The sequence below is a fragment of the Anabas testudineus genome, chromosome 23 (genome assembly GCF_900324465.2).
Source record: "Anabas testudineus chromosome 23, fAnaTes1.2, whole genome shotgun sequence".
Classification (NCBI taxonomy): Eukaryota; Metazoa; Chordata; class Actinopteri; order Anabantiformes; family Anabantidae; genus Anabas; species Anabas testudineus.
In genome coordinates, this window is record NC_046631.1 from 1543185 (window position 1) to 1558018 (window position 14834).

General features: G+C 44.4%; 1 protein-coding gene across 2 annotated transcripts in view; it reads right to left on the bottom strand.

The window, feature by feature from the left end:
* The window catches only part of mpped1 (metallophosphoesterase domain containing 1), a 46208-nt gene that overhangs the window by 21205 nt on the left and 10169 nt on the right, over window positions 1-14834 (bottom strand). For both annotated transcript variants that reach the window (XM_026363559.1, XM_026363557.1), the window contains one exon: window positions 8545-8770. In XM_026363559.1, the coding sequence (XP_026219344.1) occupies window positions 8545-8770 (226 nt within the window). The remainder of the gene's footprint in view (window positions 1-8544; window positions 8771-14834) is intronic.

Below are 14834 nucleotides of genomic sequence, written 5' to 3' on the forward strand. Positions count from 1 at the left end.
ATGAAAAGAAGAAGAGGTGTGTGTAGAGGGAAGAACAGAGAGGCTGAGGCGAAGAGGAACATAAGGATGGAATCACTTTAATTCCGTTTTTTTTTTTTCCTTGACAATGCCACATGGCTTTGAGGAGGGAAAGCATGTGTGAAATGGTGGAAAATGCCCTGTAGCGTGCCATAACCCACAAGCGCACACGCACATCCACACGCTCTCTCTCTCACACACAGCCGTACGCAGCATTGCACGTTGAAGTCCTGCCCCTGGAGGCCATTTAACAGGTAATTTAAAGAGAAATCCCTCCAGGGAAACGACACAGTAAATGTCGTCTCATCTGCTCTTCCTCCCTCTGTAACTGTTTATTCAGCTACAGGGCTCCAGACTGGCAGCACTTAGGCGGCGAGGAAAAGATGAAATTGGAGAGGAGTAGCAAGAAAAAAAAGGGAGAGGGGGGGAGTAAAGATGCAGATAAGGGAGGGTGGGAAAATGACAAGTGTTAAAGTAGGCCATTTTTTTTTCTTTTTCCCTCTACCAACCCCCTAAGTACCCATTTATTAATGTTCAGTGTTCGTAGGCTACTTTATTTGGGTCCTGCGGGAATAGAAGTGCTACAGGGATGGAGGTGGGAGATGGAGGAATGAAGGGATGGTAGGATGGAGAACGGAAGGGGAGGGGAGGGACGAAAGGACAGGGCCCAGGAGGGATTTGAGAGTCTCACAGTGAATTGGATGTTAATTTAGTGTGGGCTCTGGTGAGAAGGCCCAGAAAAGCATGAACTCCCAACTGTACATCTCTGAAGGAGAAACGTGTTCTAGCCCATTGACTCCGCGCTCTACATACATTACACCACTGCTGACGGCATGCGAACGCATCCGCTTCCTTCCAGGCAGCCGCCGGTTGGGAAATACACTGAACCTTTGCGAGATATGTTTCGCTCTGAACATTTCGTCAGCTGTTATGTGTCTTCAGAACATCTCTAACAAACCCAACCTGCAACTTGATTTTCAAAGCATCCTCAGCTGAAGTGAAACCAATAGCTGCCTGGAAGGAAGGGAATCAGTCTAAAAACTGATAGAAAGCTTCGGGAAATGGTTGGTAATGTAAACCAAACACAATTTGTAGTTAATGGGCTAAAACATGCGCCAGTAAAGTCTTTTACGAAGTTGGATTAGTCACTCATTCATTCTTTCTCCCCCCCCATCATTCAAACTTCTCTTTCTGTGAAGTCCCCGCTCATCAGAAAGAGAACAAAGCAAACCGCCGAAGCTCAGAGAAGAGAAAGAAGGTCAAATTACCTTCATGCCATCTCCACCATCATTAGACTCATTATCATTGAAGGGAAAGCTCTGTGCACCACTGCCGCATTTTACCTCTCCTTCCCTCCCTCCCTCTCCCCGCACTCCCTCCTTTCTCCTTTACTTTCAGTGGGGCTGTGAAAACAAGCAAGTTAATTAAAGTCGGTGAGAGTCCCTTCCATTTCCTGCTCATCAGCGAGGACAAGCCATCAAACAGTGCACAGGTAGTCCATTTCTGTCAAGAGAGGGAGGTGGAAGACGAGACAGAGGGGGACAGGGAGGAGGAGGAGGAGGAGGAGGAAGAAGGAGAAAACGGCCTCTCTTCATGTCTTTAGTTTTTGATGAGCTTTCTTAATTGGGCCACTATAGAAGGAGAAGTGAATCCTCAATAATTAAAAAATCTAATTAAGGAGTCTTTTGCATCTCCGTCCTTAATTATTCCACACGGAGCAGTGGGGAGCGATACATTTCATTTAAAGAAGAAAAAAGGGTCTCCTGCTTTCTCTCCCCTGCCGCTCTGCACAAATCCCCCATCAACAAACACGCTACTTTGTCTCATCCTTCTGTCTGCATGTGTGAATGAGCCATTCCCCTGCCTATCGTACATTCCTCAGAGACCCTCACTATAAACATTTAAAGCGATTTAATCCTTTAGTACCAAAAGCATAGACACATCTTTCCTTCAGTCTCATCGTCTTCACCCTGCATGTCCTCTTGCTGTCCATCTCTTCCTGATGCTCAATGACTCAGCCGACAGTACTCGAAGACAACAACTCCAAACCAACGAACAGTTAGTTAGACGTATATCTTGACCCTACAAAACATCCCCTAAGGATTTGGAAACAAGTGCATAACCCCATTATTTTCAAAGTTATTAGGGCTGCTCCCTAAAATTCAATTATTTAAAGCATCTGTCAGAGGCCCTCGAGCAAAATAGTCTCACATCAAGGCTCTACATGTCTGTGAAAAATAGGCTAATTGTTTAAAGGACCAGTGTGGTCATACTGCATTTGTTTTTAGACAAAAACACCCAAAGTTACTAAAATGTCTCAAACAAACAAGTAGCATATGCAATTCATAGCCTGGAAGCCCCTTCTTGCATATTGTTGATTAAAACACATTGGTGGCCCACACTGTTAACCTGGACGAAAAAGGTGCTTCATCACCATGACTAGTCCTGCATGCACCAATCTGTTGTCATAAATTTCAAAAGCCAACTGTGGATTAATCTGCACCTGAAAGTAATGAAAGTAGTGACAATTTGCTATTTCTGTCTACATGACTCAAATCTAGTGCTGAAGAAAGTCTAGACCTATATTTCTGATTGATAACATCTGAATTATTGTCTGAACAGGTAGTGTGAACATAGTATTTAGACCCAAAAGTGTTTCTGAGGAGGAGGTTGGGGTGGATGGAGGGTTGACAAAACACCACGGGAGTCCAGTGTTAAACTATCTGTTGCATTTAGTGCCTAAACCAAACCATGTGTTTGAACCTAAATCCAACTGAAGCACTTTGTTTGCACATTTTTGACCATTTAGGCAAAAATAAGTATTACACCAGCCATTTTGGTGCCAAAAGGAGTGAAACTGACTATAGGCATAAATAGATACTCAAATTTCAGATTGCTGGTTCTTTTGTGGGTGGTTTTAGGTGTTTAGCTGAGCCACCAGAGGCCCGATAACACATTTTTGCCCTGGGGATTTCTGTCAGGTTAATGTGGCCATGCAGGATTGTGTAGTTTTAAATATCTTTTGGCCAAAAAGAAATCTATTAAATGCTTAACAAGCCAGGACTGTGTTCAGAAAAATGCAGAATGATTGTAGGCCATACAGTATATTCAAAGAAGTCTGAATCGTTATGATGAAGGCTTTTGTTAGAGAAGATGATATTTTCACCCTCTTTACTATCAGACGTGAGTTTCTGAATTGGCTGCTGATGAATAAATTGCACGGAGCAAGAAGCGCATACTCATGACTGTGTTTGTGCTTGTAGAAACACGGAGCCATGAATGTGCAAAGCCGCGTGTCCCGGCCGTGCAGCTTATTATTAATAATGACTCAGATGTCATCTGCTGAGACTGCCAGATTGGTTTCTGCCGCAGAGAATCTCAGTTGCTAAATTATGAGTAGAGAGGAGTTCTCAGATGCTGAGCATCCAAGATCTGTGATACCAACTGGTGGAACTATTATGTACTCTCTATGCGGAGATTTAACTTCTAAAGTAGACTTTGAAGGCAGCATTCAGTCCAGTAATAGAAAGATGTAGCCCAGTTTTAATCAATAAAGGTAAATCATTCATTGTAATTATATGCTGATGATTCATAAAAGAAATATCTTCTAATCTAACCTTCCCTGTGTCCACTAGTGAACACATCTGCAGTGAGATGATTTATTTTTACACTTTATTTTCTAAAAATTACTTGAACAATGGATAATACATAGGGCACAACTGGACATCTTTCACCCCACTGGCATCCTTATTTTTTCACTGTGTTAGAAAAATAAGTCCTAAAAGCTTATTGAGAGAGCGGTTTAGAAAGATGACATCCCATAAAAATGGTAGCCTAAATATAGCTACAGACCATTTTTCATTCATTGCTTATAGCTTCTGTTGTTTATTGTTATTTCGGGAAAACATTCTGACTTGGACTGCATTTATTTAGCAAATTAATCAAAGCTTAGCTACACTTAGTATTTTCACTTCATACACTTAATTATTGTAATAGTTTTTATGTGTATGCTGTGTTTTTTTGCATCCGGCTTTCTGGTTTGGTGCACTTAAAAATAGCATGCATAGGTTAAAGTGAAGAATCTTGCAGTGTCGAGAGATATTGTGTCGATTTTACCCTTGCTATGATGGCACTCATGATGAATTCATAGTGTAGAGCACGCTTGTGACTGAATTATGATAAAAAATACACGCTGCTAATAGTTATATTTGTACAGGATTTATATTAACCAGTGCAGAAGACAAGCATGTGCAGTACATAACAGCTAGGAAGTGTCCTGTAATGTACTGCAGTGGGTGTAAGCCACTAGATGGTGCCTCTTCTGCTTGATGGAGTTACATGTGTGTGCTGATGGTCACAGATTATAATAGATATTCTGCCAAATGTGTTTAATTTCTAATTTGTGCAAGTTGGTGTTAACTCCCAGTGACCAGTTCTTTAAATTTACCATAATTCACACGGCATTGCGTCATTCTGGTGGAGCCCCCTGTGGTGCTGCCCCCCTCACCCCCCTGCCGTGTAAGCACACGCCCCCATTCTCCTGAACAACAAGGGCTGTCTTTTATGTTTTTCACAGTTAAAGTCTGCGTGAACGCATCATCAGCCTACCTCTGCAAAAGGAGATACAGAGAGCGAAAGGAGAGGAAGGCATAGTGAGTGAAGGGATAGCAGTGGGAACAAGTAAACGGGCCATGAAGCATGATGGATTGAGGGATGGAGAAAGATGGAAGTAGAGAATACAGTGGCAGAAAATGTGATGGAGAAGAAGAGGAGGCGACAGACAGAAACGAAGAAGGAACCAATTAGAGAGGGACAGATTGTTTTCTTAGCTTAGATTTCTACTGTATGTTAATTACACTTTATGTTTAAATATGTCACTTATTGGTAACATTATTATATATATTTTTTTAAATTAGATTTCACACCTGCACATTGTTCAGGAGGAATTTTAGCCCATTCTTCCTGCAGAACTGCTTTAGCTCTGTCATATTCTTTGGACTGCAAGCTGGCCAGGCCCTGATGCAGCGAAGCAGGCCCAATTCATGATGTTTCCCTCACCATACTTTGCGACTTTTTACATCAAATGCAGTGCTGTGCGTTCTTTCCAAATATTTTTTTCAATCTTAATTTCAGTCACTCATCAGTCCACAAAACATTTTGCCAACTCGCTGTGGAGTGTCAATGTGCTCTTTGGCGAACTTCAGGCGTGCAGCAATGTTCTCTTTAGTAAGCAATGGTTTTCTTTATGGTGTCCTGCCATGGACACCCTGTTAGTTCAATGTTTTCCTACTGTAGACTCAAGAACACAGATGTTAGCCAGTTCCAATGATGCCTTCAAATCTTTGGCTGTCTCTCTGGGTTGCTTCTTTACCTCATTAATGAGTGTTTGTTGCACTCTTGGGGTCATTTTGACTGGCCTGTTATCCTTTGGTAACTTCCAACATCTCTTCACTAAACAGCAGATTGCTGTACAACCGTGGCCAAAAGTTTTGAGAATGACACAAACATTAATTTTCATTTTAGTTTGCAGCCTCAGTGTTGAGATCTTTTTGTCAGATGTTACAATGAAGTATAATTGCAAGCATTTCATAAGTGTCAAAGGCTTTTACTGACAAGACTGAGGCAGCAGACTTGAAATGAAAATTATTATTTGTGTCATTCTCAAAACTTTTGGCCACGGCTGTGTATCAGCTTCAACTATTGATGTTAATTCCAAGCTACAAAGTATTGTTTTTTATACGATCCACATGTATTTTGTCTGGTCAGACCAGTGTGAAGCCCAGAAATGTGTTGGCATGGACTGGTGAGGTGTTTTAGATACATATTTAATAAAAAGTTTCTGCAAAATGGCCAAAACAGCACTCAAATGACTAGATTGACATGGCCACATGAACGCCTCATCAGAAAGTGCACACAGTACTTGAATGGACAACCCTGCCTGCTCTGACTATCTGGATTCACTACTTTGTCTACAGCTCATCCGGCACAGCCAGCAGTGACAAGCCACAGGTTTTGCTGGCAGTGACAGCTCCACGGTGGGAGATGCCAGACACCACTGTCGCAACCAGCAGCAACAAACCTGATGATGTAATATTGCATTTCAACTGGACTTTCAAGAGGAAAGACGGGTGGAGATACAGTAAACAGCAAATGGAGCGGAAGGGGAGTTGCGATAGTTGAATGCAACAATGACAGGACTGTGTAAGGAAAGAAGGATGAATGTAAAGGAGCAGAGAAGGATATATGGAGGAGGAAAGAGTGGACGATGGGAGATGAGTGTGTGAAGAATCCCCCTGGAGCTTCTCTGAGCTGCAGGAACACACCCTGAGGCTCTGTCTGTCTGTCTATCTGTCTAATTGGCCCTCTGTGTCTTCATGTCTGTCTTACGACCCGTCCCCTTTCAGCCTGCACTCTTTAACCTATCCTCTGCTGTAGGTGCCAGCAGGCGGTGAAGGAGTGGTGGCCTTCGCTTACAGCATTCTCTCACTCTCCCCTATAGGCTCCATTTATCCAGGTTACGTTTCGGTTTGGACATTTCGCCACACAAACATTTCTCACTCGTCCGTACACTCCTCCTGCCTCTGATGCAACTGACCCTCACACTCCGTTAGGCTGTCACCGCTTCTCAGGCAGTTTGCGCCGCTGTCTGTCTCCTCCTCTCGTTGTCTGCTACTGTGTTCATCACTTCTTTTTCTCCATCCCTCCATCCAGCTGGTTTCACGGCCCACTTACCTTAATTCTACGTCTTCCTCTCTCTCTCTCTCTCCTCTGCAAAGGTACTCTGACGCTGTGTGCTTCCCAGTTGGCCCCTTCCCTCATTTGGATCGCTCTCACACACAGACACACACACACTTGTCACCTCATGTGCCCATTATGCCAGCCCAGGCCAGGTCCTTTGTCTCCTGCCCTCCATGGGTTCTCTCACTTTTCTCCCCCCTCTCTTTTCTTTTTTTTCTCTCCATCTGCCTCCTGGTCCACCTCAGGCAGGTCTCTGCAGTGGACTGAGCAATAAACTCAGGGGACCCTGCTATCACTGCAAACCAATTACCCAGCACTGGGGGCACGCACACACACTCAAACACTGCCCTAAGGAATCAGGCACAAAAATACACACACACAGTTGTGTTTCTACCACATTACATTGAGTCGCATTGGTTTCTTAGACACTTCGGTCACATAGACATTTGCCCTAAAGCAGGGCTGACCAATTCTGGTCCTCAAGGGCCACTGTCCCGCTTGTTTTCCAACTATCCACTGCTGATTATCTGGATCAGATGTGTTCAAACAATCAGGCTGGAAGCGCAGGGGAAGGTTGGACAGTGGTGCTCGAGCACCAGAAGTGTTGTTGTTGACTGTTGCAGAGTTCCCTAGTACAAAGTCAGAGTAATGTCTGATTGAGCCTGCGTGCAAATACATTAGGCCCAACAGGGCCAGAAAGTGTGTTTCTTCAGGACACTGGGGTAACATACATAAAACAACCTGCTTCAACGTGCGAACAAACGTCATGTCACGTCCTGCCTCTTGCATGCTCTACTCAGGGGTACATTACATTACATTACAGTCATTTAGCAGACGCTTTTATCCAAAGCGACTTACAAGTCATTACAAGTTACAAGGGTAGGCAGGGCAGCGTGAGGAGGTCTTGCCTAAGGACCCCTACTGGAGGTAGCCATAGCTGGGATTTGAACCCCAGTCTCCCACATGGGAGGCGGTGATGTTACCACTACACTAACCAGCCACTACAGGGGTAACGCCTATCCCAACAAAAGAAACTTTATTCCCAGTTCCTCTTAGTTATCTGTTGACGTGTCCTTGGACAAAACCCTGTAGTAGCGCCCACAAGGGGATCAATAAAGTATGTCAATGTCACTATTATTACTATTGTGTTCACTGTCATTTATTGTTGTCACCTTGTTTCCTAGTTTGTTTCTTGTTTTTCTTACATTTCTTCCCTTTGCATTACTCATATCTGGGATTATAATTGAGTCCTTTCAAAACTCCCAACCCTCACATGCAGTATCTAGATCCCTTGAACTGGCTTAGAGGATTAACTGAAGTTCTTCACAATACAGTATGTACATGAGCTAAGCTGTCCCACTTGCTATCACTAACAAATAATAGCATCACTCAAATAAAATTCACATGGGGCAACACATGTGAAGACTAGAGATTTGTTTTTTATGCAAAGGCTAATGTACCATTGCCTCATTTCCCAGCTCAAAGCAAATGTGTCTGTACATCATGCCTGGTGTGTGCTACATGGGCATCAAATGATGCAGTGCAGGAATACATGGTCTGTACATTTTGACCTTTCAAGGGAATTGTGTTCAGGACTTGGTTGTGCTCAATTGTGGCAAATGTTCTGTTTGAAAAAAAAAAAAAACCCCAAATCACATCAGTGCAGCAGCATGCAAGCAGTCTTAGTCTTAGAAATTTGAATTCACCAATGCCACCTGAATCAGCTATAAAGAGGTTTCACTGGCCATTCATCCCTTTATGAGCAGTGCAATAGTAGTGGTTACTCACCAGGGGGAGCCGTAGATCCTGAAGCCCCGCACGGTGACCTCTGAATCCTGCAGGTAGATGCAGTTAGTGAGCAGCGACTGGACGTTCTCGTAATTCTCCGGCTTCAGCTTGGAGGCTGAGGGGAAGTAGTAGAAGTCCTGCTTGATCAGGTCAGCCATAAACTCCTGGTCAAAGGTCAACTCGTGGTTTCCAGCGATTACTATCTTGATGTCATACGGTAGGGTACCTAGCAGAGGAGAGAGAGAGAGAGGAGTGGAGGTAAAGAAGGGGGGAAAGTTTGGGAAAGAAGAGAAGGAAATAGAGCATATTGGTGTAAATGGGGAATTGTAGGGACAAGGCAAAATTAGATGAAACATAGAGTATGGACCGGGGCTGACAGACATAGGGAAACATAGGAAGTAGTGGAAGGATTGAGAGAAACTAAATGAAGACAGGGAGGGGAGGGGGAAAGAAAATTGAGGACGACATAAAGCCCATCCCAGACGGCTTGGCATTCACATGCGACAAGGCTTTTTCATTGTTTCCCCCCTCCGCTTCTCGAAAATCTGTACATCTGTCTCAGCTTCCCTCCATCAGTCAAGGTCTCAACCCAGTGCACCGCAGTCTTATGGAAGCAGAACTGAACACATCCGTCAGGGAATCTTTATCTGGAGGAGCGATGAGGGAGGGAAAAAAGGCAGGGAGAGTGATCGCTGTGAAGTTTACGATGCAGAATATTAAACATTTACAGACTACGCCGACTGCGGCTGCATCTCTTTCCTTTTTCCCCTTTCATCATCCTCCTCTAATCAAACGCCTCACATTCTCTCCTCAATCTCAATGGCTTTAATTGGCCATTCAGAGCCTGGCGCAGCGGGGAGCGCGATTGATCGGGGCCCCATCACATCCAGGAGCGCCCGGCCCCTTCGTAAGCCTACATGATGTTTTCAAAGCTGAGCCAACACTGACAAACATCTTAGGGTCTGCTTTGTCAGGTAGAGTGGCTGACGGAGAGTTCAGTCACAATAGGTTTTTTTTTTTTTTTTTTTTGCAGCTGAGCATCAGTTTGTGTGTCAGCACGCGTGTTTGTGATTGACTTTCCCCACATGCGTGTGAGTTTGCATGCATCTGTGCATGAACATGTCACGTTAGTGAAAAGGAGTAATTAAACTGAGCTTTAGAAGAGGCTGACAGCCCGGCGATTGCTCTGTCATAACAGCCAATCACAGCCTGGTGACAGAAAGAAAGAATAAGTAGAGGGGGGTGGGACAGCATGAGGGAGAGGAGAGGAAGGAGAGAGCGACAGAAATACTTTTAGGAAGACCAAAAATCCTTGAGTGTGAAAGAGGAATAATAACAAGATGAAAGCAGCTGTCAGAGAGTGCCCGTCTCTGCAGTTTGGGCCCCGGGGCCGCCCCCCTCTCTCTCTCCAACACTCGCTCTCATTTGTTTGGCGGAAGGGCTTGTGTTTAGTTGTCAAGCAGCAGACACCAAAAAAGCCCCAATAAACGAGGGGCCGCACCTTCACAAAGACGCGCGGACGCACAATGAAAAGATGTTTCCGTTCCCTTTTTTTCTGAAGTGCTGTTTCGCTCAACTGCCTCTGGGTAAACCCAGGAAGCAATGCTGCGCTTCCAAAATCTAAATCTGATCATCTCTGATTGACTTGCTGCCGGTGCTTGCGGAACAGCTGAGCACATATCAGCTTTCTTACGCAAAGCACACAAAGGTAAGGAGCTGTGTTTTTAACTGTTCCCAAAAAAGCATGAAAAAGTAAATAAGTAAGTGTGTGGAGCTCGACATGTGGCCAGGAGTTAAACCACCGTCCTTGGGGCTCTATAGATGCTGCTCTACCAACTGTACTACACACAGTAGTGCTGCTACTTAATGTTTCGCCAGCTAACTTTGTTTGGCAGCTATGTAGTGGGTTCGATTTTTCTTATTTACACATATCTCTGCCTGAAACACGACCAAACATAAGAAAAATCAAAGCAAAGAAAAAAGACTTTGCGTCCTTTTACAAATTTGCACACACTCATCCGATCTATTGATCATGTGAACTGAAAAACTTTGCAGCTTTAACAAGGAGCTGGAATTGATTTTGTAATCGTTCATCGCAAGTGTTTCTTTTTCTAGTCTTCGCAGAAAGCTGCAAATATATCAAGCACGCGTGTTCTCCGCTGCTTTAATGACGACTGTGATAGCTCCTGAAAGTAAAAAGCTGACCAGGGTGAGGAGCCAAGTGGCCGCGCGGGCGCACAGCATCTACCTGGAGACTAGTTCGGCTTGTCGTCTCAGCCTGTGAAGGCTGGAGCTAAGACTGCATAAATGGCAAAAATAAGTAAGGGAAGGAAATATATCCAGCTTGAGGGAGACAAGTAAGGCAAAACAAACGCTCCTACATTCTCTAACAAACAAATGCTATGTCTACTCAGAAAATCTGCAGCGCGAGCAGTTTTTTCGCCCGTAAAGTTTGACGTCCAACTGTAAACTGAGAGAAATAAATCTCAAGGAGAAATATAAAACTCCACCAGCTGGACACAAATACCCACACACGCACACACACACACACACACATACACACGCACATGCTCGTACTTAGCAGAATTAAATTTCAATTTCATGGATGAATTTTCGGAGCGTTTCCTCTGGAAAAAACGCTGCTAAAATGACGAGGTGTGAATACCAACTAGGAGAAGGTAACACGTGGAATCTGAGCGTGTGGATGTGTTTATTGTAATTCTCTGTCCCCCGGCCGACTCGTGTCTGTCGATATAAAAATAATAATTCAAAAAAATAGAGAAAAGAAATGCAACAATACAGTGTCGTCACTGCGCATGTCTCCGAAAGAACAAATCAATCCCAAATAGACAATTCCTCCGACAAATGAGAATGAATTTGTTGTTTCTCTGACAAAAGGCAGAGAAGAAAAGAGGTGTGTGTGTGTGTGTGTGTGTGTGTGTGTGGAAGAAAGGGTGGTGGGAGGGGGCATCAAAACATTTTGCAGCAACAATGCCCCTCAACACACTGTTTGTCGCCTCGCCATCTTTTGTCTTTGGACTGAAAAAGGCTGCTTTGAATTAGTCTGTGAATGACTCGGCGGTGGCACAGGGCAGACAGCCACGTCTGAAAGGTAACAAAGTTAGCAAGTGAGGACAACGGGGGGGGCTGAAATCTTCCAGGAGTGGAAACAGCTGGACTTCTTCATCCCTCTCTGCTTCTGCTTCTATTACTGCTCTTTCGTCAAAAGCCTGCGCCCCCTCCCCTGTCGTTACACGTATCTCAGATTGCTATCTGTCTGTCTGTCACCACAAAAACTTCTATCCTCCCATGAGAACCACAGGGCGACCTTTGCAAGTGTGTGTGTGTAAATGTTTGTGAATGCAGCCTGTACATGATCCTGGGGGTCTGTGCACAAGTATAATGCTTAATGTGTAAATGCATATGAACGTGTGTGTGTGTGTGTGTGTGTCTATACACAATACAAGGCTATCCTTCTGTATGTGTGGACTCCACCAACACCGCCAACACAGGAAATCTTCCGGAGTTCGGCCACCATTGTTCCGACACAGCGATGGGTGGTCTGCTCTTTGAAGAGGAAAATCCCTGCTCTGCCCAAAGCTCTGGCATGTACAGGGGGGGATTACTGCCCATTGTGTGTGCACGCGTGTGTATGCGCTCTCACATGTGTGTGCGTTTGTGCGCATTCAGAAACACACACACCAAAAAAACTGAAATTTCCTGCCTGCCAAGACAAAGTTAATGCCTAAGTCTAAGTGTGTGTGTGTGTGTGTGTAGATACCAAAAGCTAGTAGCCAAAGCGTCATGCCAAATAACTTAATACCAAAGTGTGTGTGCGTGTGTTTAGGACGTCTGCGAGTGTGTGTGTGCAGTTGCAGAGAATAGGGGGCCAGATATTTCCTGCCAATTCAAAAATGATTAAATTAATAACAGTGTGTGTGTGTGTGTGTGTGTGTCACTGTGAGTGAATGCATGTGTGCAGCATGCAGGAGCCAGAACGCTCTGCTAAATTTAAAATGAAAGGAAAAGACAAATTGTATAACCCTATAGCATCAAACCAAACATGTCATGTTAACATTTTTCAATGCACTAAACTATTTTAAAGCTCTATTTGATGGGTTTGGACAACTGTCCTGTCACTGTACAGTTAAGTACAAGCCTGTGTGTGTGTGTGTGTGTGTGTGTGGGGGTGTTTTCAAGCCCATACTGTAAGCGTCTGCATGTTTGCGTCTTCATGCCCCACAGCTTGTATGTACGTCTTCTTTATGTATAGAACACAGCGAGATTACAGCCGAGCAGCGCGGGCTTTATCTGTCCGTGCATAAAAACAGAAACGCAATCATTCAGACAAGAAGCTTCAAAAACACCAGCGCTGGATGTTCAAAGACTCAGCTCGGATCAGTCCTAATGCCTTTACGGCGTGTGTGTGTGTGTGTGTGTGTGTGTGTGTGTGTGTGTGTGTGTGTGTGTGGAGAAGGACGGACGACGCTAAGGCAGGAAAGTAATGTGTCACATGAAGGAGAGGAGGAAGCGAAGGAGAGGTGAGTAAGGGATAGACATGCATGACGGTGGAGATGGATGATGGAGGAAGAGGCGCAGCAAGACTTCTGCCTTCCCACCTCAGCTTAAATTTAATACTCACTCGTTTCATTTAACTCACCACCCACACACCGCCGCGTCTCATCATACGCACACACACACTCATACACACACACACACACTCATACAAGCAGACGCAAAACAAAGACAGCCAGCAATTATGAGGCAGCGTACACAAACACCACCTACTGAGCCACGCATCCAAAACACACATTTTATCTGCGTACAGCAGCACCTCCTAGCACTTCACAATGTCCTCACTGAACATAATGCATTACACACACACACACACACACACACACACAAAAGTGGTGACAAAGACAGATACAGCGCATCATCAAGCGGCCTCGTAGGTGGTCTCTCTCTTCTCTTTCTCTCTCTCCTACACTCCATCTCTGTCTCTTTCATCCTCTGTCTGCTCCACTTCCACGTTCGGTGTGACGACGTCGCCTCCAGGATAATGAGGCTGAAGATTAAGCTGCAACTTTCAGAAGCGGCGACGCGAGCTTTTCCGATGAATGCTGATGAATTAAACCACTGGCCACTCGCCATCTGCTCCATGTCTGCCTCCTTCTTTTAAAAAAACGGGTTTCTACTAAAGCCACGTTCAACCGATGTTAAACCACAACCCTTGTCCGCCGATTTATTTTTCTGTTCTTGTCAAAGCTATGCTACCATCATATGGATACCCCAACATCCACTCATGAAGTTAGAAGCCTCTTTGCAATCAGCTTGTGCATGCATAAGCATGTATAAACAGGCATTTGCATTCCAATTATGCTGCCAGACCATAATAAAATTTAAAGGAAAACACTCTGCAGCCATCGTAGTTGTTCTGTGAGGTTCAAAAGCGATTTGAGCTAAATGCTAATGGCAGTTTTCTGCAGGGAAAATGCTTGGATGTTGATTTAGCACGCTGAGATTTTCTAAGCAAGTTTTGAAAAGGCAGACAATCACCATTACAGATCTTTGAGGCAGAAATGTAAATGTGTGCACAAGTATTTCACAGTCCATTTAATATAGTTTTGCTAAATGACCTCACAGTTTAGTGCCTATAGAGAGCTTTTGCTATTCTTATAGTCTAATCAGTTCATCAATTAGCCCAAGTTAACCTTTATCCCAGAAGCAATGAAATTCCCTTAAGGCTTTCCCTAAGATGAAGCATTCACAATGTGATGGTCACAATGACCTTAACCTTTGACCTCCAACATCTAATCAGTTCATCCCTGAATCCTAAATGGACCCTTGAGTCAGCTTCGGTTCAGTAGAGCGTCAGACCCTTTCATTAGACAGGAACCAGGTAATAAGGATGTCTTTCTCAGTTTGAGAAAGAGTAGAGCCACCAGCGCTCAGCTTGTGATTTACCAGGTAAAGAGAGTCTATGCTATTAGATGCATTATGGGAAATGTAGGCGCCTCCTGTTTCACTGTTGATCCTTCTCTGTTTTTAATCTGTTTCTCCAGCTTTCTGGAAACGGAACATTCAATTTCACGCGTTTAAATGAAAACAGAGCAGCGGAAAAAAGTTTAAAACTCCGCTGTGGCATCACATTTGGCTGCAGCACCGCTGCTGCTCTGCCGATGCACCTCTTGATATTTGTGTGCGTTCCTGTGTTTGATTTTTGAGGCTTCGCGTGAGCGAGGTCTCTGCTTGCAGAGCTCGGCTGCTAAACGGCGGGATGAAAAAGTGTT